We start from the raw sequence: 25,691 nt of genomic DNA, 5'->3' as shown, positions 1-25,691 counted from the left end.
GACCTATTGTCCAACACTCATCAACATACACGGGAGGCCTGGCATTGATATGGGGTAGCTTCTCCCAAGGGGCCAAGGATGGTGATGGTGTGTGCCGGAAGGTGTATTGGCAAATTGGCCAATGTTCCCACGAGCAACATCAACGAAGCAAGGTGGGCTAGGGGCACCCAATTTTGGACCTCAAATTTGTTTGCCTTTGGAAGAGAGAGAGAGAGAGAGAGAGAGAGAGAGAGAGAGAGAGCTTGATTGATTTCCAGAAGATTGTTTTAACGTGGTAGGAAACCATCCCAAGAGACCTTAAAGATCTATCTGATGAGGAGGAGAGTTGAACTCAAGACCTGTTATTTTAGAGGGAAATGGCATAACCAATCTACCACACTTGAGTGATAGAAAGGTTATACCATTTTCCTCTTATTATTAGCATACACACACACCCACACTTGAGAGAGAGAGAGAGAGAGAGAGAGAGAAAGAGTGCATACACGTATGCACGCGTGTTAGGCCCCATGCAAATTTGCAATGTAAGTTGGCGTCCATCATTTGGCAAAATTTACATGAACAAGTTTTCATATACAATTAGTTGAACCTCTTGGTAGGCCAATCCCTCAAGAAGGCTTGATGCAACAATGTGTTCACAAACCATTGAAAATAACCACCTATCTTGGGTGCTCGATGCCAAAAGCTCCACAAAGAGACACTTTTCAGGCCGTTGATTCATTTATAAGTACCAACAGCATTAACAAAATGTATGTCAGGGTGTTGATTAATTTATAAGTACAACAGCATCAACAAAATGTATTTCAAATATCGCTCTATGGCTCCTTATGAGCTCTGTTGTTCTATTTTGCCCATATCAAAGCTCAATCCAGCTCACTGCAACATGGCTGACCGCAAGTGGTATTCATGTTGTTTCACACTTAAAATAATTTGGTTTTCTTCATGACCTCAACAAATTCATCCTCATCTACCTGGTTGTCACCTTCAATTGAAACAAGCAGAACTTCAATACATCTCAAATCTTTTTTTTTTTAAGGTGGGGGGCGGGGGGGTCTAGCCCATGCCATGTCTTTCATTTCATTGATTATGAAACAATCTCTCATGACTGCAGTGCTTTTCATAACTGCAACCATGCCCACATGGCTAGCTAAACCATATATCCATATGGAATACTGTTTTCATACCCATATGGAGAATGATATCATGGCCAAAATTGGCAAGAAAAATTCAAGCTAAGGATTTATGTGGCATTAATGATGATTGAAATTCTAGTACCCATAATAGTAGCAGCTTCATATATGAGGTTTCATAATGGTACCCATATTATGCAGGCAGTAATTATGATTGAAATTCAAAGTAGTTTCATAATAAGGTTCATGCGGGCATTAGTACTGTTTTCATACCCTTATGAAAAGAAATATCATGGCTAAATGAGCAAGAAAAATTCAAGGTAATGAGGTCTATGCGGGCGTTAATGATGATTAAAATTCATAGTGGTTTCAAATCTAAAGGAAGATGTGAATAGTTATGGTGCTATGAGTGCATACCATGTATAATCATTTTGTTTTTCCAAATTAATTTAGATCACACATGTTTCAAGCTCAAGGGTTGAAATATACTCCAATCATACTTCCCATACCCTCTGCCGTATGGAAACATATGGAAAAAACTATGGTGCTTTTATAGAATAATACTCTATTGCGCAGGAAAAAAAGAATCCCTCATGATCAACATCCTTCTAAACTTCTTACCGTTTTGATCTGCAATCTGAATCATTTCCCATAACTCCTCGTCAGAGAAATTTTCGCCGACTTCCCTCGCAAGCTGCTTGAGTCTTTCAAATGTTATTCTACCCTGCACAGGCAGCTACATGTCAGAAGAAATCATGTAAAAGATAATAGAGCACAAGATAATCATACTTACTTTCTTCTCAGGAACAAAAAGACTATATGCCTTTCGTATCTCCCCCCGTGAATCCCGCTCCCCCATCTTATTTGTCATCATGTGAAGAAACTCATCGAAATCAATAGAGCCATTTTTATCCTTGTCAACATCTGCAATCATTTGTTTCACTTCCTGAGATCATAGAGAAAAATTTGATAAGTCCAAGTTTATGTCAGCAATTATGCAACTGAAAAGCTAGCAGACATGTAGCTGTTACATGGGTGATGTTAGAAAACACTACTGAACTAATTCCACTCTACACCTATGTCTTCAATGAAGGCTTTAGGGAAAATCTGACCGCAATGCCAATATGTACAGATCCATGCGCATGTGAGAATTTAACTGACTACCCCATTGTGAACAAGAGCCCAGATTGTTAGACATGCATGCACCTGAATATTGCGAAATTTGAAACTTCACCCATCATCGTGTTGTCCCATGGAATCAATGAAAGACATAGAGAAACCTGAATCAATTATGCGGAGGTACAGGGGGGGGAGAGAGATTTATGCATCAAGGGTTTTTGGCTTTTTCTGAATTTGCGTTAATTCCCAGTGTATTGTTTTAGGGTTTCGCAATCTATTTCTTGCCACTACATAGTGCTGTTTTGTTGTTTATAGGCATGTATTTTGCTGCATTTTGGACTGTTTTTGAATGTTCCACTATTGTTGTAGGGTTTTTTGCTGCTGCTTTAGCTTGGCAGGTGCTGATTTGGGGTTTAAAGGTGCTGATTTAGGGCTTGCAAGTGTTGATTTTTGATACTCGATTTTTGAAAAAAAATGAGAGAGAGAAAGGGGCGTTTTGCTTCGATGCCTTCGGGATACAAGCTTTCTCTCAAACATCGTTGATGTGACAGAGCCAGATACCAATGTGGGTGATGAACAAGATCAAACGGTGATTGTGTCATCAAGCAAATGAAGGATGACACCTCAATCTTTGCCGATGCTTCAAAGAATACAAAATCACAAGCATAAGTAACCCACACCGATGAGACACCTACGGATGCTGCGATTTTTCTCCTTGAGATTGTGCATTGTCCTTAGTTTATCAAAAATGATAAAGGTGAGCCAGAAGAAGACGTGGGAATCTGTTTTGGAGTTTGCAAAATCCCTGCTACATGCTACACGACCATGCTAAAAGCCTTGCTTCAGAATCATGATGTTCTACATGCTTCAATCGATACAACAGAGGCATTTCGTGCCTTTGCAGGCTTCACTAATAAGCCTTGCATCCTTTTCTTCACAAGGAGGCTGCACTGTATCTTCCTCCTTCGCCAGTGACCTTTAGCAAAGATCTTGTGGAAGAGATTTCCGACAGTGAGGGGGTTCTATGAATAGCTTTTTTGCATTGCACACTCGTGACACTGTGACGCTGTCGGGGGGGTTTGTGGTCGAAACGTGAGCCGGGAAGGCGCGGGGCCTCTGGCTGTGAGAGGTGTGAGAGAGAGAGAGAGAGAGAGAGAGAGAACAGCAGACACTGACAGCTCCGACAATCACCATAATCATCAATAAAGTGAGTAAAGCTTTAGGTACAACAGAAAGGCCCGCTACTGCTGCTCGCCCCCCCCCCCCCTTTGCTGTTGCGCCATCGCTCTCCTCCCCCCCCCTCCCTCCCCCCGCTGCCCCTTCGCTGCGCTGCCCCCCCCTATCTGCGCGCGCTGCCCCATTAGCTGCCGCAGCCCACTGCCCCCCCCTGTCTGCGCGCTGCCCCTTAGCTGCCGCAGCCCGCTGCCCTCCTCTCGCTCTGCCTTCCCCGCTCCATCCCCCCCGCTCGCTGCTGCTTGTGCACCCGCACATTGCACGGCTTCCCTCTTCGCCCTCGCTGTCTCCTCATCACACCCCCCCCCCCCCCCCCCCCCATCCTCTTCGCCCCGAAGGCCCTCTGCACCTGGCTCGGCAGCACTTTCTCTTCCGAAAAGTGCCTGGCTGACTTGTTTGCAGGTTTCTTCTTCGCCGCCCGCTTCTTCGACTCAGCAGTAGACACAGATGGAGGCTCCAGCTTCACCTCAGAGGGACTCGCCTGAAGCCCCCTCGCCCGACCCCGCTGAGCCCACCATTCGACTTGCTCTTACGCCGGCAGAGCAAGCGAGCCTTGCCACAGAGGTAGAACGCTTGCAGGCGACTTCTGTCATCTGCAAGGTTCTCGGCACTCGTCCCAGCAGAGGAGAGCTGCGAGACCTTCTCCAGGCCCGCCTCCTCGCAGAGGTGGGCAAGATCTTGGATGTCCAGATTCTCGGACGGGGGTACTACCAGATTGAGTTCGAGACTTCCGAGATGGCCTCCAAGGTCATAGCTATGAGTCCATTGGCCATCCGAGCATCACGCGCCCACTTTCGACAGTGGCGACATGGTTTTGACCCGTCTTCGGATGTGCTAGTAGAGGAGGCGGACATCCCCATCTCAGTCTGCTTTCCAAGTTTATGGAGGGAGTACCTTCCACTTCTCTCCAAGATTGGCTCCGCCATCGGAACTGTCCTGGAGACACCTCGTACGGCAGCATCAGTAGCTGCCAAGGCGGCTGGCATCCCTTCAGTTCGAGTTTTGGTCAGAGATACCCACACGCTCCCGAAGGTCATCCTTCTGCCTCGGGTGAGTGGGGGTTGGTTTAGACAGAGTGTGGAGTACTCGGGTCTCCCGAACCAGTGCTTCATTTGCAGACAGATGGGCCACCTAGCGAAGGCCTGCCCACGAAGGAGACCACGACCCGCACCCCAGCCTCAGCCCCAGCCTGCCAAGGCTGGGCTGCAGCCACAGCCAGCGACACAGAGCACAGATTCAGCGCCACCCTCCGAGCCTAGGGCTCCAACGGAGGAGGGGTGGCAGCAGGCCCGTGGCCGTCGACGCCAGGGGCCACAGCAACAGCCTGGCACTCAGAGTGGCCCCCAGGTGCCTACTTAGCAGCAGTGGGTTCCCACGGGGAACCGCTTTGGTCCTCTTGAGCAGGAGGAGCCCCCTACGCCAGCCACCACCTCCGCTTCACCCTCGCCAACCGCTCCGCCTTCCGATCTCCCCTCCTCCTCCTCATGCCCTCCCCCGCCCTCTGCTACCGCTCACTCCCCACCTCGCCCCCCCCATGTCTCTACCGCCCCACCCCGCTTCTCCTCTCCCCCGCCCCCCCCAGCCCCTTCTCCCCCTCCTCCTGCTTCAGTACCACAGTCGGCTCACGAGACTGGACCCTCGCCGGCGGCTAGGAGATCTCTTGGCAGCGCCTTCGCCACGAGTCGCCTAGCGAGAGAGGGTCAGCCCTTCATGCGGCCCCCTCTGCAGATTCAGACATCTCCTCTTGCAGCTATCCCTCGTGGTTTGACGAGCATTGACCTCCGACGCCGCTGGGATTTCTTCGATTACGGGTTTTCTTGGCGATTGCAGCAGACCACGAGGCAGCCTGCTTCAGAGTCCACGCTTTGTTCCTCGCCGCTAGGGGGACAGAGGCCTTGGACTCAGCAGTTGGTTTCTCCTTCCCCCTCTGTGGCAGGACTGAGACAGAGTGGTCCCTCGACTCAGTGGTGGGATGGTTGCATACACAGGTTCTCGAGTTCTCTCACCACATGGGAGAACTTGGCGTTACAGATTTGCTACAGACTTTGTGGCCACTGGCCAAGTTTGCGGTGACACCCCCAGATTCAGCAGGATGTAGACACATTGTGGTGTACTTTTTTGTTGATACGCAGTGTTTGCCTTGCTATGTATTCATTCATGAGGACTCCTGGACAGAGGAGGCTGCTTTACGCACTGCTCGCTCTACTTGGGCTTGGACCAGGTACTCACTGCAGTCTCGCCTATCTAGAGGACGCTCGGATGCGGATTCCTCCCCATCCAAGCCTGCTTCGAAGATAGCTCGTCTTGCTGCTGCGGCAGCATCTTTTCTCTCTCGCTCCCCATGAGGATCGTCTCGTGGAACGTGCAGGGACTAGGTGGGCCCCAGTTTCAGCGATAGCGGGGCCGATTGCGTCAGGAGCTTCAACGTTGCCTTGTGGGAGGAGAGATTGATCTCCTTATGCTTCAGGAGCACCATTTGTCTGAGAGCCGCATTCGGCGATGTGGTCAGATTTTGCGTGGACGCTATGATACCTTTTGGTCAGCTGCTTTTGGACCTGGAGGCATCCAGGGTGGGGTATGTATGACCATTGCGGACTCATTACAGCAAGCCATTGTGGGCAGAGGGATTATTGTACCAGGCAGGGCTCAGTGGATTACTATGCAGGTTCAGGGTAGCCTTGTGGGTTTCTTGAACATCTATGCGCCCAATGTGGCGAGTGCTCGTGCAGAGTTTTGGTCACAGATTGTTGAGTCTTTGCCACAGGTTGACCAGTGGTGTGTAGGAGGGGACTTCAACATGTTGGAGGACCCTTCTGACAAGATCGGAGGCAGCCATGCTACTTTGCATGGAGTCGAGTTAGCAGCTTGGGAGGGGTTTTGTATGACGTTGAGGGTCTCGGATACATGGCAGCATTCTAGCTTTGTGAGGCCTCCAGAGAGTCTTGCCTTCTCTAGATCGGACCGCAGAGTGGGAGGAGTGAATCTATCGTGCATAGATCGCTTCTACACTAGTGACCACTTCAGTGACTTGGGGGGATCAGTGGGCATCCTGGCAGGGACATCCTTCTCGGACCATGCACCAGTGATCCTCACAGTGGCAGACAGGCAGAGGAGTGGGAGCACGATGCTTCGCATCCCAGAGCGGGTCTTGTTGGACTCAGCACTCAGAGAGAGGGTCGAGGCTCTATGGACAGAGGGCATGGACAGCCAGGCTCCACCTGCAGACAGAGTGGCCTCAGGCCTAGCTCAGCTTAGCCACTTCTTTCTCCAGGAGTCTCTGGCTCGACGGGCTGCAGCGAGAGAGGAGAAGCAACGTCTCAGACGAGGCATTGCTTCACTACAGAGGATGCAGGAGCAGCATCCAGACAGTCCATGGTTGGAGGAGCAGTTACAACAGGCTCGACAGGAGCTTGCTTGCACAGAGGAGTGGCGCCATGAGTTTGCCTTTCACCGACAGGCATCTCAGTGGACTCAGGTGGGTGACAGAGTGACAGGTGTTTTTTTGAGACAGTGGGACCTCGGCACTCGCATGCCAAGGTCAATCAGTTGAGGAGACCCGATGGGTCAGTGGTTTGTGAGCAAGAGGATATGCGTGCAGTTGCTACTGACTTTTATCGTGAGCTACTGTCGGCTGAGCCCGAGTCAAAGAGACAGGATGCATGCAGGGAGCAGGTTTGGGCACAGATGCCTTGTCTTGTGACTGAGGAGATGCGGCAGAGGCTTGAGTTACCTCTTCAGCTTGAGGAGCTGCACACGGCTCTTAGGGCCCTCCCTCGTGGTAGCTGTCCAGGTGAGGATGGGCTGACTTTCAGCTTCTTCTTGGAGAGCTGGGACCTGCTTGGCCCAGATCTTTGTAGTGCCTTTCAGTACATTCTGCACACAGGAGTGATGCCGGATAGCATGAGTGAGGGCCTGATTTACCTCATTCCAAAGGAGGGTGGCTCCTTGGATGAGATTCGACAGTGGCGCCCCATCACCATTCTCAACTCATCCTACAAAATTCTTGCCAAGGCTCTGAGTTTGAGGATTCAGCCACTTTTGGAGAGCCTTATACATGGGACTCAGACAGGTTTTGTCAAGGAACGCAGTATCCTTGACAACATCTTCACTTTTTGGGAGGCTTCTGCCCTTGCACGGCTCCGTGGGGAGGACCTTGTGATTCTTCTTCTCGATTTTGAGAAGGCATACGACAGAGTTGACTGGGACTTTCTAGAGGGCACGCTACGCAGGATGGGCTTCTCAGAGGCTTGGATCAGAGGGGTGTCAGCTTTGTACAGACACGCTCACAGTCAGGTGCTTTTGGCAGGAGGTAGAGGTGAGCGCTTCCTGCTCACACGATCGGTCAGACAGGGTTGTCCTCTTGCCCCCTTTCTCTTTCTGTTCTATGCGGAGGCGATGAGCAGATTTTTGGTGTCACAGCAGGTTGGTTTGAGGGGCTTAGCACTCCCTATACGGGGAGATGAGCTTCTGGACGCTGAGTTTGCCGACGACTCAGCCTTGTACTTAGAGGGCCAGGAGGCCAATTTACACAGATGTGGGCAGGCTTTGGAGACCTTCTGCTGTGCATCAGGCGCACTGATCAACTGGAGAAAGACAGTGGCTTTCTCAGTTGGTAGTGCTCCTGTGCCAGATTGGATGCCAGGAGAGGGTTTCAGGTGGATTCCTCCAGGGACTGCAGTTCGGTACTTGGGTTGTCAGGTTGGTTTGGATTTGTCCCCCGAGCAGCAGATTGCTCCTCTTCTCCTGTCCATCAGGAGAAAGCTGTTACATTGGAGCTCAGCACGACTTTCGCTGGCTGGTAGAGTAGTAGTTGCCAACCAAGTGTTGTTGGCAACTATGTGGTACATCACTTCTTGCTGGATCTTCTCGAGTTCTTGCATCAGCCAGGTAGAGAGGCTGATCAGGAACTTCCTTTGGTCAGGTCGCGACACTCAGATTGCCCGAGCCAAGGGAAGTTCGTCGTCAGAGGACTTCTTCCAGGCGAGGAGCCCTGGAAGGAGTTCTTGTTGCAGAGGCTTCGTGCCAGGGTGCCTCAGTCAGGAGGCCCTTGGCAACCTTCGACCAGATGGATCTTTACAGAGTTGCGCCGAGTTGGTTTGAGCAGGAGACTGGAGGACCGATTCGCTGTGAGTTTGCTTCGTTCTTGGGAGCTATTGCGGCATGGCCTAGAGCAGCGACAGCCGACGTGCACGGAGGAGCGCCTACGACAGCCCCTCGTCTGGAACCCCATGGTTAGCACTCAGAGAGGCCACTTGGTTGGGAGTAGGCCTCATGTTTCTTGGGGTCCCATGGCAGCAGGTCCAGCGCGCTCTCTAGGTGACTGGCTAGAGTTCACAGGTTTGTCAGAGGAGGTGCAGGTTGTCCAGCTACAGGGCATGAGAGGGGTTCAGAGCATGTGTCAAGACATCTCAGAGTCAGTTCCAGCTGATTGGCTCACGCCTCTCGAGCCAGTAGCACCCCAGTGGATGGGAGCCTTCACACGACTGGAGGTTCTCATTTCAGTCAGGGCTTGCTCAGAGACTGTCCCAGCCCTGTTCTTCGAGCTTCAGGGTGGGGGACGATTACAAAGAGTTGCAGTAGAGGCCCTGCAGGTAGCAGAGTGTTGTTTCCAGAGGATCCGAGTTGTGGGCATCTGTGGGAGGACTTGCGTCATAGACCCTGACCCAGCAGCTCTTGAGACAGGACACTGGAGGCTATGGGCTTGGGAGTGCTGTCCACTGGCACGAGTACAGTGGGATCCTGGTGAGTGGCTATGGAGGGACCCATTCTCTTCTGCAGACCGCCCAGGAGTCCCTTTCTTTCAGTACACTGTTCGGCTTGGACGTCATATACTTGCAGCACAGAGAGAGGCCCGCCCCGCTGCAGCACGTCATTGGCAGGAGGAGGGTCTCACAGTTGAGTTCTTGGCAGCTTTTTGGCAGAGGCTGTGGGACTCCAGACAGCCGCGACGCGTCACCTTGTTCCAGTGGTTGGTTGCACACAGAGCCACAGCAGTAGGGAGCTGGCTTGTACATAGTGGTCTCTCGGCCGCATGTACAGCCTGTGACCAGTTGGTGGAGAGTCAGCGACACTGTCTTTGGGACTGTCCCTCGGCCCAGCAGGTGTGGCTACGAGTTCTTCGGCTGATGCCTGCCCTCTCCACGGCTCGACAGTACACTTGGGGGGCGGCGGCTTGGTCCACCCTCACGGGCCCGGCACTTCAGTTTGAGCTATCTTCCACCAGCAGGATGATAGTGATACAGGGGGGTCGACCTACACTCCAGCCTGCTACAGACCTTACTCCACAGGAGTGGAGCAGTGAGAGAGCGGAGTGTTGGGAGCTGATCAGCGGCCTAGCTCTCTGGTTCATCTGGCAGGCCCGTTGTTTCCGCATCTTTGAGGCTCGCCTTGTACCACCAGCAGAGACTGTTCGTGACTTTTGGCTAGAGCTGATCCATACTCTCAGAGGACAGCTTGAGGGACTACAGGGCAGCTCCGACCACATGCGGGAGCGCCGCGAGGCTTTCCTTCGACTCTGGCGCCCTGGGCCGTTTTACTCCATGGTCCAGGGGGTGCTCAGATGGCACTATTGTCCACCTGTGTGGCTTTTCCCTCCTCCCATCTCTTGATTTAGCCCCATTGTATATATGCTGTTTTTTCATTGGGAGAGTCTCCCCATCATGCTTGTTGTAGCCCTCTCTTGCAGAGGTGGATGTAGCCCTATGGGCAGCTTTCATTAACTAATAGAAGGATCTTTTTCTCGGGGAAAAAAAAAAAAAGCTTTAGGTACAACTTAATCGATAGCCAAGGCGGGCTGTTAACAACACCTTCACTAGGATTAATCGAAAACGAGAAGTTTAGGCTCCCTTTACAAGATTAAACGGGCCGTTAACGGCTCCAAGACTTATCAAAATGATTAACAAAGCTTAAATTGACGACGGTGATGAAAATCTTCTCCATGTCGTTCTTCCGGCTTCAATTGCCCTTATGAGCTCCACAAAGTTTCTCTCTTTGATTGCCTTCAAGAAGCTCTTCCAATTGCTTACAAGCTTCACTCTCCTCTTTTTGCTTTAATTGCCCTTCAGAACTTTCCAAATCACATTGCTCGTCAAAAACTGAGCTCTTTGATTGCATACGAGAAGTTCTTCCCTTCTCTCTCCTTGTGCGCTCAAAAACAGATTTTGATAGTTCGGCAAAAACTCCTTCTGAGATCCCTCGTTGAGCTCTCTCCTTGCCAAAAAGAATCGGCCTTCTTCCTCTTTGAGGCTCCTTTGGATCCTCTTCCCCTAATTATCCCCTTCCCTCCAAGCTCAAGAGAGAAAAGCTTACTTCTCTTGCTTCCATCATGCCATTCCCTCGGTGGCTTCTCCAAGGTAGAGAGAGAGAGAGAGAGAGAGAGAGAGACGCTCCCTTGGTTCCTGCTCGTTCCAGCCTTGCTTCACCCTATGGTATATCTCCCCTCACACGTTCTCCCCTCCTTTTTTTCTTCATACAAAAATCCCCTTTAAAATAACCCCTCTTCCTATTTTTAGCAGTGGCGCCGCCGTCACTGTGTGGGAACGCATACGATGACATGGCAGGTCGATGGTGGGGTTGCGCGAAAATTGCCGAGAGCAGGGCCAAACTTCGGCGCCATGGCGAGCTGACCACTTTTCGTTTCATGCTCGTCCGAGCTCCCTACAGCCCGGCAAAAGCCTCCCTCTCTCTACCTGCGCCTCCTTCGCTGCCTACACGCTTCTTTCTTTTGTTATTTCCTTCCCCCATTCATATTATGGGAGGCCCTTGCCATTGTTCTTATGGGCGGCCATTATGTGGTGACCAACCTTGCTTTATGGGCGGACACTAGTACCTATTACACCATATTTGGCATATGTATCAGCCAAGCATTACCAAGCACAAGATTTGAGACACAAAACTTATCGAGAATTTAACGTGCTTTTGTAAAGGCACCACATTCGCCACAAACATTAATCAAGGCATTGCTAAGCACAGCATTCTAACTGACTACCCACTGCCATGTTGGGCATTTCCCGTATCCAATGCTCTCCAAGAGTCAACCCTTTTTCCTGGAAGCTAGTCAAGCACTTACTGATCTTTGGACTGCACCATATTTAATATGTTATTGACCAACCTTGTAGAGCTCAATTATCACCAACCGAGCATTGCCAAAGCACCACTTTATACATAAATCTCGACCACGATAGTGCCGATCATAAGTCCTCTAGCATACCCAGTTTCCAATGCACTGCAAGAGATGACATTCCGAACAAGATACTCCTCACTTGTTCTACCATATTCCAGAACCTCGTTGAAGCTCAAAAACTCCCAGATGATGACCTAACCGAGGCGACCAAAGTGGTACGGAATTCATAGTCACATGGGGACGGGGACGGGTCTCGGGGACGTGGAGGGTCCCGGGGACGGGGACGTGGCAAAACAGGGGACGGGGGACGCGACAAGGGACGCACTTTAAAAAACACTAATTCTTTGCAAATTTAATACTGAGACAATAGTGAACACTTAGAGCACAAGATTGCAAAGAAAAAGTGGTTTTTGCATTCATATTACATAACACCAAAATATAACAAAGGGCATGCGGCGTGCGCGACACAGTACACCATTGATGTGGTGATCAAGCATCAATCATCCTCGCCAAGGGGCAAAACATAATGATATACAAGTGAAGAGTGGATAAGTACAGTTTAGCATACATAGGAGGGCTTAGAGAAGCTTGGGATCCATCTTGAGATGCCATTGATGATAGATATTAGAGAAGGGTTGAAGAGAAGGAAAGCTTGATGGGAGAGAGAGAGAGAGAGAGAGAGAGAGAGAGAGAGAGAGGAGTAGGAGAAAGCTTGATGGGAGAGAGAGAGAGAGAGAGAGAGAGAGAGAGAGAGGAACTTCAATGGGAACTTCAAGTCTTCAAGGAAGTGGCCTTGAGCCTTGAGGCTTGGGTATGATAGTAGATACTATGAGGCTATGAGCCTTGAGGCTTGGAAGTGGATGCTCTTAAGTAGAAAGAGCTTCCCCCAAAATGGGGGTTTGAACTTTGAATTTGAAATTTGAAAGGCCCCCCAAAAGTGGGATTTTGAAATTTGAAATTCCCCCCAAAAGGGTGCTTTTGAATTTGAAACCCCCCCCCCCCTCAAAAAGTGGGCACTTAAAAACTTTTTTGAAATTTGAATGGCTACAGCCCCGTCCCCTGCCCGCGTCCCATCCGAGTTGGTCACCGGGGACCCGCGTCCTGGGCCCCGTCCCCTGTGAGGGACGTCCCCGCGTCCAAAAAACGGGTCCCCGTCTGCGTCCCGGCGTCCCCCATCCCCTCCCCGCATAAAAGAGCCACGTCCCCTCGTCCCCTGTTTCTATGACGGAATTAGTCCCCCGGTGGAACTTAAATTGCCAATATCTTGCCAACCGGAACTCCGATTGACGATCTGAAAAGACTGACATGCTCCACAAAGTGAGCACTTCAGGCCCATGCATTCATATCAACTTTGACCCTTCAACAGCAGCTGCCTAATCCGATACGGATCTGCAGACCATCCCAGATTCAAGTTGCCATAGCTTCCTCGTCATAGCTCCAATTGACGAACCGTAAAGACAGACATGTAGGGCTCTTTGAGCACTACAGTGCTAGTCCATAATCTTAAATTCGCGCTCACTTCAAACATACTCTTTTGTAGTATCATTAAGGCATTTGTCGGCCCTTTAAAGCCACATCTGGCATACATTTAGCATTTAACCTACTTGTTATCAAGCCCTTATTACTGTTGAATAATCATATAGCCTTCAATTAGGCTAACCTACATCCTTTTGCTATTTTTTCCATCATGGAAGCGGAGTTGCATGTCAACGCATTCATGTTTTCTATGAGGGGCAACCGGCACATACAATTGCATGGCATCCTTTCACTATATTCGAAACAATCCTCAAGTAGAAATGACCCTTATGGATAGACATGTAGTTGTCATGTGCGCACTTCACTTGCGCCACATCGACAAGCTTTTGCTACACTCTAGCGTCAGTCTTAGCTTAGGACCTAGCTTGGCATTTTGTGAGCCTCTAGAAGGATGTGCATGATCAAGTAGGTCATAGTTGCATACCCTCACTTGCACAATTAAGTCACTTAAGCATATAGGCATATCATGTAACAAACTTAGACACCCCAAGTCTAGATTCTGTCGCGACACAACAGAGATTCACTTCAAAACACTTCACAATTCAAGAGTTGACATGGCCCGACGTAGTTCCGTGCCAAGAGAGATTGGCCCCAAAGACTGGCGCCCCTTTCGGTATTACTTTTATATTAATCCTTGAGCAAAGTACAACTTCCGCGAGTGCTCGCTCTCAGACTCTACGTCCAGATGCTCTGAGAACTGAGCCCCTTTGGTCACTTATAAACATTACAATGGATGCCAAAAGCAAAGCCCCAAAAGCATGTAAACTCAAAAGCAAAAGGCCCAAAAGCAATCACAACTGCTTTCGGAAATCCGTACAATCATGCCACATCAGCAACATAAATCGCGGATGTCCGTACAACCTACCACGTTAGCAATGTGAATCGCGGGCACCTGTACAGCAACCACATTAGCATTCTCTACGCATTATTTTAATGCTAGCTGTCCCTTTTGGCCACTCGGCACTTGACAATAAGTTGGAACAACTTACATTCTTCAATTATAGGCCTCTCGGATAGGCTCTATAAGTTGGTCAAACTTTATCTGCCCTTTTGTCTAGGAGTTGGCTCTCCTTCTGTTCCGGTGTGTCTAGGTGGTCATGCCACGTCATCACTTTGTGACATACCCCCCTCTTGAAAGAATTGTAATCGCCCTCGATTACGCCTGCAAAATAGACAGAGGCCATAAATCATTTCAGTAGACACTGACTCTATGTATCGACACACTAGACACAACACATCTAGCATTTGTACAAAGACGACAGTCACATCACTGCACATGGCATCACAGGAGATCACATGACAAATCAATCACAGAAAAATTCATTCCAAATCTCAGACCATGACTGCCAGCAACGTATTTAGTAACCACATCTAGATCCATCCCGGACCTCACTGATGCCAGATTAACTAATCCTTATTGCAATCATGTCTATAGAGATTTATGAGACCAAAATGCTGCAATCATTTCGTCTTTCAGTTCTTGCACTCAAGCAAGTCAAATATGAGAGTACAAATCAATCATATTCAATAATTATCAATTTCGGCAATTTCGTTTCATAAAGTCATACAGCAGAATACTGTCAACCCAACAGTATCCCTGAAACCCAAAGGGGACATCATTGACTCTATTCAATCGAGGTAATCTATGACAAAGGAGCGGAGTGACTCCGCTATTGTGCTGTAAGATGCAGCGGAATGAATGTTGAAGTTTGCTCAAGATGGGTGCTCTGAACTGTGCTCAAGGTTCCTTTTGTTCTTATGGAAGGGAGAGCCTTCCGTTCTTAATGAGAGAGTGCAATGGACACAAACAAAGTGAATGGGCACTGTGCGTGAAAGTGCATGAGACTGAGAGATAGAGAGAGAAGAATACGACACCAGAGATGTTGTCAAACCCTCCTCCGAAGGCCCCACTCTCTATAGTGAGAGCGGTCTGCTATTGATTGCACAAATCTCTACAATGCTTGGACTTGCCGACGATGTCGACGACGATGAGACGGGCTGAAAGCTGAACTCGCTAAGAGCTGAAATCTGCAAATCTTTATTTGCTGAATTCTAACTCTATGTCGGTGACGATGTCGATGGCGACAATGCGACGACGCGCTGAAAACGCAGATGCTGAAATCTGCGTTTTCCGGGCTGAAACTGCAAACTGCACGGGATCTGACCGTGTGGCGAGGATCTGCTGCGGGAAGGTGAGATCTGCGAGGTTTGGGACTTGTTCTGCTGTGTCTAAAGGCTGAAAACTGAAAACGCTGGTCCTCGGGCTGCTTCCGTCGCGAAGATCTGCAAAAACGCTGAGGTTGATCTGCAAACCAAAAACGCTAGGGCTGAATTTTGTCTGTTGCAGCTGGTTGTCCTGGAAATGCAAAACGCTAGGCTTCTTGATTGGTCTTGCTGCTGTGGTTCTGTCGCCAAGCTGATGCAAAAGCAAAACGCTAGGTCATTGCTGGGGATGCAAAAACGCTAGGCAATCTGGGGGTGTCCTGCTGAGAAGTTGCCTGTTGAGCAAGGTGCTCCTACTGCCTCTTCTGCCAGAAAGTGCTAACTTTGGTTTGCTTTATAAAAACTAAGCAAAATTGACCTACCTACTTTCCAACAAAAGTCACTTAAAAATAATAAGTGAAAAATGTCAAAAATAGGGAAAATAGGTCTATGCACTGTAAAATGCTATTGATGTGGAAATTTGATGATCATGCTGTGTGCAACCAGAGGATATGCATCTAATCTAAGTGTCTGGACATGCATGGTCTGCGAACAGACTCACAAAAGTGCCAGATCACTTCCTATTCTAGACTGACTTGACGAACTGAACCCTGGTCATGTTGTAGCTTGTCCATGGACACATAGGGTTGGATGTGCCACGTGACATCCCCTCCTTTTCAAAGTGAGGTATTGGTACCGAACTGTATAGAGTATGTAGTAGACTTGGACACTCCAAGTCAAGAATCAATCGCAGCAGCACCAAATAACCACTTCAAAACAATTCACAGATCACAATATATTTGCACTGGCCCGGCGGAGTTCCGTGCCTAGAGATATTGGCCCCAAAGACTGGCGCCCCTTTCGGTATTTCTTTATGTATTAAATCAATGTGAAAGTACAAAGAGCGGTTAGGGTTTCACTCTCAGACTCTGCGTCCAGATGCTCTGCAAAGTGAGTCCTAAACCACTAATTTAAAGGTTACAAGGGATGACTAAAAGCAGAGCCCCAAAAGCTTCCAGTTCAAAAGCACAGTACTCTCACATACAAAATAAAGCAAAAATCTCTCTCATGCTCCCTCTCACACACTTGGCATGGAAAAAGCATCAAGAATTGCGTCGCCCAGACAAGCAGCCCGCAAATTCCGCCGCAAAATCCAAAAATCCGTACACTGCTGCCACATGGCATTTGCCGCCTGCTTTTAGGGTTTCCAGCCACTTAAGGGTTTCAGCCAGCAGTTAGGGTTAGGGTTTTCAAAAATTAGGGTTTCTACAAATTAGGGTTTTTGGCAAAAATTAGGGTTTGCAAGAATTTTAGGGTTTTTGGCAGAAATTAGGGTTTCTGTTGTCGATAGCCTCGTCATCACTTTGTGACATACCCCCCTCTTGAAAGCATTGTAATCGACCGCGATTACGCCTGCAAAACCGACAGAAGCCATAAACCGTCTTAGCAGACACTGACTGTTAGTACCTACGTACCACATGACATTCAACATTCATTCGGATCTTAGACCATGATTTATTGGCAATGTAGCTAGCAATCACATCGTCCAATCAGGACCTCATCGATGTCCGATTGACTAACCCCTATTGCAACCATGTCTATTCGAGATCAATTAGACCACAAATGCTGCAATCATTTCATCTATCAGTTCTTGCACTTGAGAGAAGTCGAGAACAAATCAGTATCATAATCAGGAATTAAAGTCATACAACAGAATACTGTCAGCTTTCAGTATCCCTAAAGCTCAAAGAGACATCAGTGACTTTAGTATCTAAATCAAGGCATCTGTTGACAAAGGAGCGGAGTGACTCCCCTCTTGTGCATCTCACTGCACCAAATCTCCGACCAAGTTGAATTTTGGGGTCCGTTTGGAATAGACTATGCTAAACCAAAAGCATCGAGGTAAAGTTTCACAATCTGAGGAGTATCTGCTAGGTCCTCCTCCTCCATCCACTTCGCATCCAATGCAGGGTAGTTCTTGAACTTAATCAAGAACCGCCTTCGGACTTTACCTTTAATCTTCGTATCCTTATGTGCCAAAATCTGTTCAGGAACAAGGATCTCCTCGTTTTCTTCCACTTCGGGTTGCTCATCAGGCACATCACCCTTACAAGGTTTCAAGAGACTCACATGAAATGCATTGTGAATCCTCTAAGTATCTGGCAGTTTCAATCGGAAGGAGACATCATTTATCTTTTCAGTGATCTGGTAAGGTCCGTAGTATCGCATACTAAGCTTTGGAAAAAGCCTCTCCTTTCCCTTTTTCTTTCTTAGGCGTGCCTTCTCAAAACGTAACAGCACCCAATCATCCTCCTTCAATTTCAAGTCACGACGATGGCGATCCACTGCCTTTTTCTGTCGTTCTTGAGACTTCTGCAAAGTCTCACGAACCTTGGCAAAAGCCGTATCCAAATCTCGCGTATATTCATCCGCTTCAAAGATCTTATCTTTCGTGCTTAGGAGGGGTGGAACCTTCGCAGCACCTTCAACAATCTCAAATGGCGCCTTCCCCGTCGAAGAGTGTATCGTGTTATTGTAGGCAAATTCCACCAAAGGTAAGTACTTTTCCCATTGAGTCTTCTGATCTGAGATATAAGACTTCAATAAATCTAGAACCACTGAATTTGCAATCTCAGATTGTCCATCAGTCTGCGGGTGGAACGATGACGAGAACTACAACCGCGTGCCAATGTTCTCCCAAATTGCCTTCCAAAACAAACTCGTAAATCTGGGATCTCTGTAACAGACTTGGACACTCTAAGTCAAGAATCAATCACGACAGCACCAAATAACCACTGCAAAAGACTTGGACACTCCAAGTCAAGAATCAATCGCGACAGCACCAAATAACCACTTCAAAACAATTCACAAATCACAATAGATTTGCACTAGCCCGACGGAGTTCCGTGCCTAGAGATATTGGCCCCAAAGACTGGCGCCCCTTTCGGTATTTCTTTATGTATTAAATCAATGTCAAAGTACAAAGAGCGGTTAGGGTTTCACTCTCAAACTCTACATCCAGATGCTCTGCAGAGTGAGCCCTAAACCACTAATTTAAAGGTTACAAGGGATGCCTAAAAGCAAAGCCCCAAAAGCTTCCAGTTCAAAAGCACAATACTCTCACAAGCCCTCTTGAGGCTTTACATACAAAATAAAGCAAAATTCTTTCTCTCTCATGCTCCCTCTCACACACTTGGCGAGGAAAAAGCATCAAGAATTGCGTCGCCCAGAAAAGCAGCCCGCAAATTTCGCCGCAAAATCCGAAAATCCGTACACTGCTGCCACGTGGCATTTGCCGCCTGCTTTTATGGTTTCCAACCACTCTAGGGTTTCAGCGAGCAGTTAGGGTTAGGGTTTCCAGAAATTAGGGTTTCTACAAATTAGGGTTTTTGATAGAAATTAGGGTTTGCAGGAATTTTAGGGTTTCTGGTAGAAATTAGGATATTTGTTGTCGGTAGCCACGTCATCACTTTGTGATAGGGGATCCACGTGCCTTCAACGGGTCTCATAAGATTTGTTAGAGAAGGATCTTCTCTTCACCCGTGTTTTGCTCTTTTCCGCGGGCGCACCCCTTGGCGGCCTTGCGATTGGCCGGCCGCTAAGTGCACGGTCCGCTCTCAATGAGTGAAAAGAGGCACAAGGGGAGGCTAGACAAGCCCTTCTTTCTTGGGTTTCCTGTCACTCTTCAAAAACACAATTAGGAATCGTCACGCCCAAGAGGTCTTGGGTTACGTGCGACCTCAACAAGCAAAAAAAATTATGTGGTTCTTTCCTTGAGTGATACAAAACATTGCCAAAGCTCTGATACCAATGTAAGGTGCAGCGGAATGAATGTTGAACTTTGCTCAAGATGAGTGCTCCGAACTGTGCTCAAGGTTCCTTTTGTTCTTATGGAAGGGAGAGCCTTTCGTTCTTAATGAAAGAGTGCAATGGACACAAACAAAGTGAATGGACAATGTGCGTGAAAGTGCATGAGACTGAGAGATAGAGAGAGAAGAATACGACACCAGAGATGTTGTCAAACCCTCCTCCGAAGGCCCCACTCTCTATAGCGAGAGCGGTCTACTATTGATTGCACAAATCTCTACAATGCTTGGACTTGCCGACGATGTCGACGACGACGAGACAGCCTGAAAACTGAAATCGCTAAGGGCTGAAATCTGCAAATCTTTATCTCTTGAATTCTGACTCTATGTCGGTGAGGATGTCGATGGCGACGATGCGACGACGACACGCTAAAAACATAGATGCTGAAATCTGCGTTTTCCAGGCTGAAACTGCAAACTGCGCGGGATCTGACCGTGCGGCGAGGATCTGCTGCGGGAAGGTGAGGTCTACGAGGTTTGGGACTTGTTCTACTGTGTCTAAAGGCTGAAAACTGAAAACGCTGGTCCTAGGGCTGACTTCGTCGCAAAGATCTGCAAAAACGTTGAGGTTGATCTGCAAACCAAAAACGCTAGGGCTGAATTCTGTCTGTTGCGGCCGGTTGTCTTGCAAATGCAAAACGCTAGGCTTCTTGATTGGTCTTGCTGCTGTGGTTCTGTCGCCAAGCTGATGCAGAAGCAAAACGCTAGGCTTATCTTGTCCAAAACGCTAGGTCATTGCTGGGGATGCAAAAACGCTAGGCCATCTGGGGGTGTCCTGCTGAGAAGTTGCCTGTTGAGCAAGGTGCTCCTACTGCCTCTTCTGCCAGAAAGTGCTAACTTTGGTTTGCTTATATAAAAACTTAGCAAAATTGCCCTACCTACTTTCCAACAAAAGTCACTTAAAAATAATAAGTGAAAAATGTCAAAAATAGGAAAAATAGGTCTATGCACTATAAAAATGCTATTGATGAGTACTGATGGAAATCTGATGATCATGTTGTGTGCAACCAGAGGATATGCATCTAATATAAGTGTTTGGACATGCACGGTCTGCGAACAGACTCACAAAAGTGCCAGATCACTTCCTATTCTAGACTGACTTGACTGAACTGAACCTTGGTCATGTTGTAGCTTGTACACGGACACATAGGGTTGGATGTGTCACGTGACATGTGCAATCCCTCTGCACAAGATTCAACCTTGCTGATCTGCGGGATTTATCGGAGTAGACGATGCTAAACCGAATGCTTCAAGGTACAGTTCCAAAATCTGAGGAGTATCTGCTAGGTCCTCCTCCATCCACTTCGCATCTAATGCCGAATAGTTCTTAAATTTAACCAAGAACCACCGAATCACTTTACCTTTCATCTTTCTTTCCTTGTGTGCCAAAATCTGTTCAAGAACGAGTATCTCCTCGCTCTCTTCCACTTCGGGTTGCTTATCAAGCTTCCCATCAACTCGCACCTCACCTTTGAAAGGTTTCAAGAGACTCACATAGAATGCATTGTGAATCTTCCAAGTATCGAGCAACTTGAGTAGAAAGGAGACATCGTTTATCTTTTCTTTAATCTGGAAAGGGCCATAATACTTCATGCTAAGCTTTGGAAAAAGCCGCTCCTTTCCCTTTCGTTTCCTAAGGCGTGCCTTCTCAAAACGTAAGAGCACCAAATCGTCTTCCTTTAGTTTCAAGTCTCGTCGATGTCGATTTGCTGCCTTCTTATGTCGTTCTTGAGACCTCTCTAAAGCCTCACGGACCTTGGCAAAAGCAGTGTCCAAGTCCTTCGTGTACTGGTAAGCTTCAAAATTCTTGTCTTTAGTGCTGAGAAATGGTGGAACATTCTGAGCACCTTCAATTATCTCAAATGGCGCCTTCCCCGTCTCTAATCAGAAGACTCAATGGGAAAAAAAAAAATTGCCTTTGGTGGAATTTGCCTACAATAACACGGTTCACTCATCGATGTAAGACTTCAACAAATCCAAAACAACTAAATTTGCGATCTCAGATTGCCCATCTGTCTGCAGGTGGAATGATGACAAGAACTGCAACCGCGTGCCAATGTTCTTCCAAATAGCCCTCAGAAACAAACTCGTGAATCAGGGACTCTGTCGGAGACTATTGTCTCAGGCATGCCATGTATCCGAAATATCTGTGCAATGAATAGTCTCGCTAAATGGCCCGTCTTGACTATTTTCTTCACTAGAATGAAGTGAGCTTGCTTGCTAAATGTGTTAATGACAGTCCAAATGCCATCGTGCCCACTCTGTGTCTTCGGGAGATCAAAGATAAAATCCATTGCAATACTTTCCCAGGGGCGGGTGAGAATGGGTAAAGGCTGTAGTAATCCTTGTGCCTTATGCCTATCAAACTTGACCTTCTGGCATACTAAACAACTGCGAACAAAGTCATCCACATCCTTCTTGAGTCTGGGCCAAAAGAAATAACGCTCCACACTTTTGAAGGTGGTATTAATGCCGCGGTGACCCGTATAAGGTGGACAATGACACTCAGTCAAAACCTTTTCCCTCAACGGCTGTGTAACACACAACATTGCTTTCTTCATCAAGTAGCTATCCCGTATGGAACATCCTGGTAGTTATCTCCCCATTCTGTATCCGAGTAAAAACATCGAAAAAATCCGGATCGGTGGCATACTGGTCAATCGTATCTTCGAAGCTTCTATGATGGATCGCGGAAATAGCCAAGACGAGGGGCTTCCGAGACAATGCATCTACCACTAAGTTTTTATGTCCCTGAACATGGACAATCTGGAAGTGAAACTGTGACAAAATGTTAGCCTACCGCATCTGCTTTTCCGAAAGCTGCTTCTGTGACAAGAAGTAGTGTAAACTCTGATGATCAATAAAGACCGTGAAATTGGCTCCAAGTAGATAATGTCGCCACTGAGTAAGAGCATGGATCACTCCCAATAGCTCTTTCTCATAAATCTTGTGCTACCAATTCAGGCCTTGAAAACATTCTGCTTTCATAAGTAATCACATGGCCTTCTTGCATCAAGATCGCTCCCAGACTACGACCACATGCATCACAATAAACTTTCGAATGGCTTTTGCAAGCCTGGCAAAGCCAACACTGGTCCAGTAGTCAATTTTTCCTTGAGTGTCTGAAAGGCAATCACCTCTGTCGATCCCCACGAGAAAGGGACTCCTTTCTAAGTCAATAAGTGCAAAGGTGAAGCTACCTCTGCAAACTTCCAAATGAACCGCCGGTAGTAGGAACACAAGCCCAAAAAGCTTCTAACTTCATGAACATTCTTCGAGCCCGGCCAATCGCGGATAGTTGCAATTTTTGGTCGCATCCATTTGTACTCTCGCTGCAAAGACGATGTGCCCCAAGAAGTGTATCTCTGACAAGAAAAACTCGCTCTTTTTGGCATTGATAACCAATCTGTGATCATGCAATGCCTGAAAGACCTGTAGCAGATGGTGGCGTGCTCTGCTTCATCCTTGGAGAAAAGGATAATATCATCAAAGAAAGTGCCTACAAAAGATCGATGCTCTCGGATAATCCTATCCATCATTCGGTTGAAAGTTGTTGGAGCATTGGTAAGTCCAAAAGGCATCACCAAAAATTCGTATAAATCAAAGCTTATCCGAAAGGCTATCTTATTGTCTGTAGACATCTCCCGGAGCCATTCTGATCTCATGATATCCGATTTTCAAATCAATCCTGCTCAACCAAGAATTCTGGAAACGCTGACTGCTGGCTGAACTCTGCAGAACGCTAGATGCTCTTGCTGAGGAAACACTGGCTGTTCCTTTGCTAAAACGCTGCTGATCTGCAGCTGTCCCAAAACGCTGGCTGCTGTGCAGGGCTGAAAATGCCCGTAGGCTGAGGTTATCTCCTGCACTTGTCTTCAGATGGCTCGCTTCATGGGTGCATATCACTCGTTAAATACTTATTAGGCTTCAGGTAGGGCAATTGTCCACCAGCTTTTTCAACAAATAAATCATAAATGATTTATTTTAAAAATAGGTCCAGGGGGTTCATATCTAGGTGCAACTGTCGCACATCCGCCCACCCGGGAATCCGATCGACGAGCTGTCTGGCACGTCAGATTCCTCTAACATCCGTCAAAGCGCGTATACAAACCATTTATGCAACAGGGTTCCAAACTGCAAAACCTAATCTAATGGACTTGTCCGAACATGCAGGTCCTGTGAACAGGCTCACAAAATTGCCGGACTAATCCTCCTAGGATATAAACATCCCTATCTAGGAAGAAGGGGAAAATTGGCTCTGGAAGTCAATGAAGTATGTCCACGTGGCACACAAAGCCATGTGCACGTGACACTTGGAAACTGTACAGAAGAATCCAAAATCTCTCGAGCAATGCTATGCAGTGGTGGAATTCTATAGGTACCAAGCCTTACGCTCCAAGGACTTGGTAAGCTTTCAAGGATATGTTTGTCCGAAGTTACTGACCTTCTTGTTTGCAGAGCAACTTCTGGTAAAATGGAGTAACTTGAAAATGCTGGCCGCTAAAACTATGGAAGACTACAATCATACGTTTTTAGATACCCCGTGTCTTTATTCAAGCTGATCACCTTGGAGGACAAGTATGAACGGTAGGATTACCTTCGCCATTACACGCATATTGTTTGTCCAAGCAAGTCTACACAATCCAAGAGCTCATGACTAAAGATTGTTGGCTATAAAGTCATGAAGAGAAGACTTGAATTTACACCTAAAGACAAACCGACAACTGCATTGAATCCTTCACAAACTTCATCAACCGCTTCGCATAAGTGCTAAATTGTAATTGCCGGCAAAGATTTGTATATTGTGGATCCTCGTTCGGAGTTTCGCCGAGTAAATCATCAAATCATTTGTTAATTTGTTGTTGTATGAATCTCCATTACCATTGGAGTCATCTTCTTGCAAAACTTCTTAGTCAAATTCTCTGTCGTAATCCATGGAGTGCTATGAAAAGTCAAGCCGGATCCTCAATACAAGAAGAGTCGGTTGAAACTCTAATGCCGCTGTGAACAGCTTGGGACTGACAAGACAGTAATCTCATACCAACACATGAAAAGAACTAGGACACTTAACACTTGAACTTCAAAACTCAAAGTAATCGCGACACGAAGCTCCCAGATGCGTTGGTCCAAGAGTCAAGCATACCTTTTAGTACTTCGTCTTATATTAGTAATCGCAGAGTACAATTGCCAAGGAAGTTGCTCTCCAACTATGCAACCATGCACTCAAGGCTCATATTTAAAGGCACTTGGCCAAAAAGCAACAGATACAAAAGCTAGCGCTAGGTTTCAAAAGCACCTACTAAAATTGGTGCCTCATCTTCTCCTTTTATCTCTATAGGTATAGGGCTTGCCAATTTTCACCGCGATTTACATTGCCACATCAAAGGTATGAACGAACTGTTACATCATCATTTGAATGTCACTTTCTCTCTAACCACTATTTAGAGGTCCTAATGCCATGTCATCACTTTTGTGACAGGATACTCGCCACATACTATTTGACTTCAGAGATTTGTTGTAGATATACTCATCCACGCCTTCGGCACACCAAGTTTAACTTGAATCCCCTCAGAGTGCATGGTTACCAAAAAGTGGGTATGCTAAAACTATTAAAAGATGGCAACAAGGCATGGTATCTAAAAATTTAATTTGCACGGTTTATGGTAGTCAAAACTAATTTTATCCCTCTGTCTTCACTCCTTTCAGTCTCCTCTTATTTGATTCGGCGTGTTTCTTAAACATTTGAACACGAAGTAAATGTCTAGCCTTCTTCACAAACAAATGCACACGAACAAAAAACTCAAGTACCAACCTCTTCACCAGCTTCAAAACCCAAAGCCCTGAAAAATGCACAGTTGCACACCTTTCAGCTTTTTATGACCAAACTCAAAATGAGATGCCAGGTGCTATCCTAGTTGGACAGAAGACTTTCACCCACCTCATGGCAACTTCAAGCTCCCTGCCGTCAATGGTACCTGGCCCCAGAGATCACTAAGTAAGAAGAAAACAATGGGGCAAGGCTGATAAAACGTAAGGTCCATCGACTTCTCAAAGAAACTAAAAAGCCCTTCGCTTCATTGTGAACAAGTTTGCCATGTATGCGCACACCATGAAGAACTAAGAAAACGCAAAGCACCTACCAGAACCATCAGTGTCGAATAGATCAAAGGCTTCACGAATCTCCTGCCTCTGCTCATCCGTAGGGTGCGATCGTGCCTTGGTCCTCTCGGTCCAGGCGGAATAACCCTGTCAACAAAGACAGCCCATTTCAATCCCTCATCAAAGCAACGGACCGCGTAGAAGACAAGCTCACCATTTCAACCGATCGAGAGAGAGAGAGAGAGAGAGAGAGAGCTCTGCTGTTTTAGCTAATCAGAGCTGCCGGTAAATTAGGTGCTGTTGTCCAATGGAAGCGAGGCGCAGCAATCATAAATCGCGGGATTGGGGGAAAGGTTTAAAGGGCCTCTTGAGTCTTGACTTCAGAAA

General features: G+C 47.4%; 1 protein-coding gene across 1 annotated transcript; it reads right to left on the bottom strand.

Moving 5' to 3' along the window:
• Nucleotides 1–683: 683 nt before the first annotated feature.
• LOC147426319 (caltractin-like) lies at nucleotides 684–25,664 on the bottom strand. Its single transcript, XM_086498582.1, has 7 exons — nucleotides 25,519–25,664; nucleotides 25,346–25,451; nucleotides 25,144–25,180; nucleotides 25,018–25,045; nucleotides 1,921–2,073; nucleotides 1,749–1,851; nucleotides 684–979 (listed from the first exon to the last, which is right to left on the bottom strand). The coding sequence occupies exons 1-7, from the start codon at nucleotides 25,519–25,521 to the stop codon at nucleotides 918–920; spliced, it is 492 nt and encodes a 163-aa protein (XP_086354708.1). The 5' UTR covers nucleotides 25,522–25,664; the 3' UTR covers nucleotides 684–917.
• Between the last annotated feature and the right edge of the window lie 27 nt (nucleotides 25,665–25,691).

This window comes from Adiantum capillus-veneris, chromosome 24 (genome assembly GCF_014529385.1).
Source record: "Adiantum capillus-veneris isolate H3 chromosome 24, ASM1452938v2, whole genome shotgun sequence".
NCBI lineage: Eukaryota > Viridiplantae > Streptophyta > Polypodiopsida > Polypodiales > Pteridaceae > Adiantum > Adiantum capillus-veneris.
This window is presented reverse-complemented; position numbering and strand designations above follow the sequence as displayed.

Bases quoted from the DNA above. Each gene is read 5' to 3' on its own strand.
- LOC147426319 (XM_086498582.1), bottom strand. The intron at 25,046-25,143 runs GTGGGTGAAAGT...TGCATTTTTCAG, and splicing joins GAGCTTGAAGTTGCCATGAG to GGCTTTGGGTTTTGAAGCTG. The intron at 1,852-1,920 runs GTAAGTATGATT...CTGCCTGTGCAG, and splicing joins TTTTTGTTCCTGAGAAGAAA to GGTAGAATAACATTTGAAAG.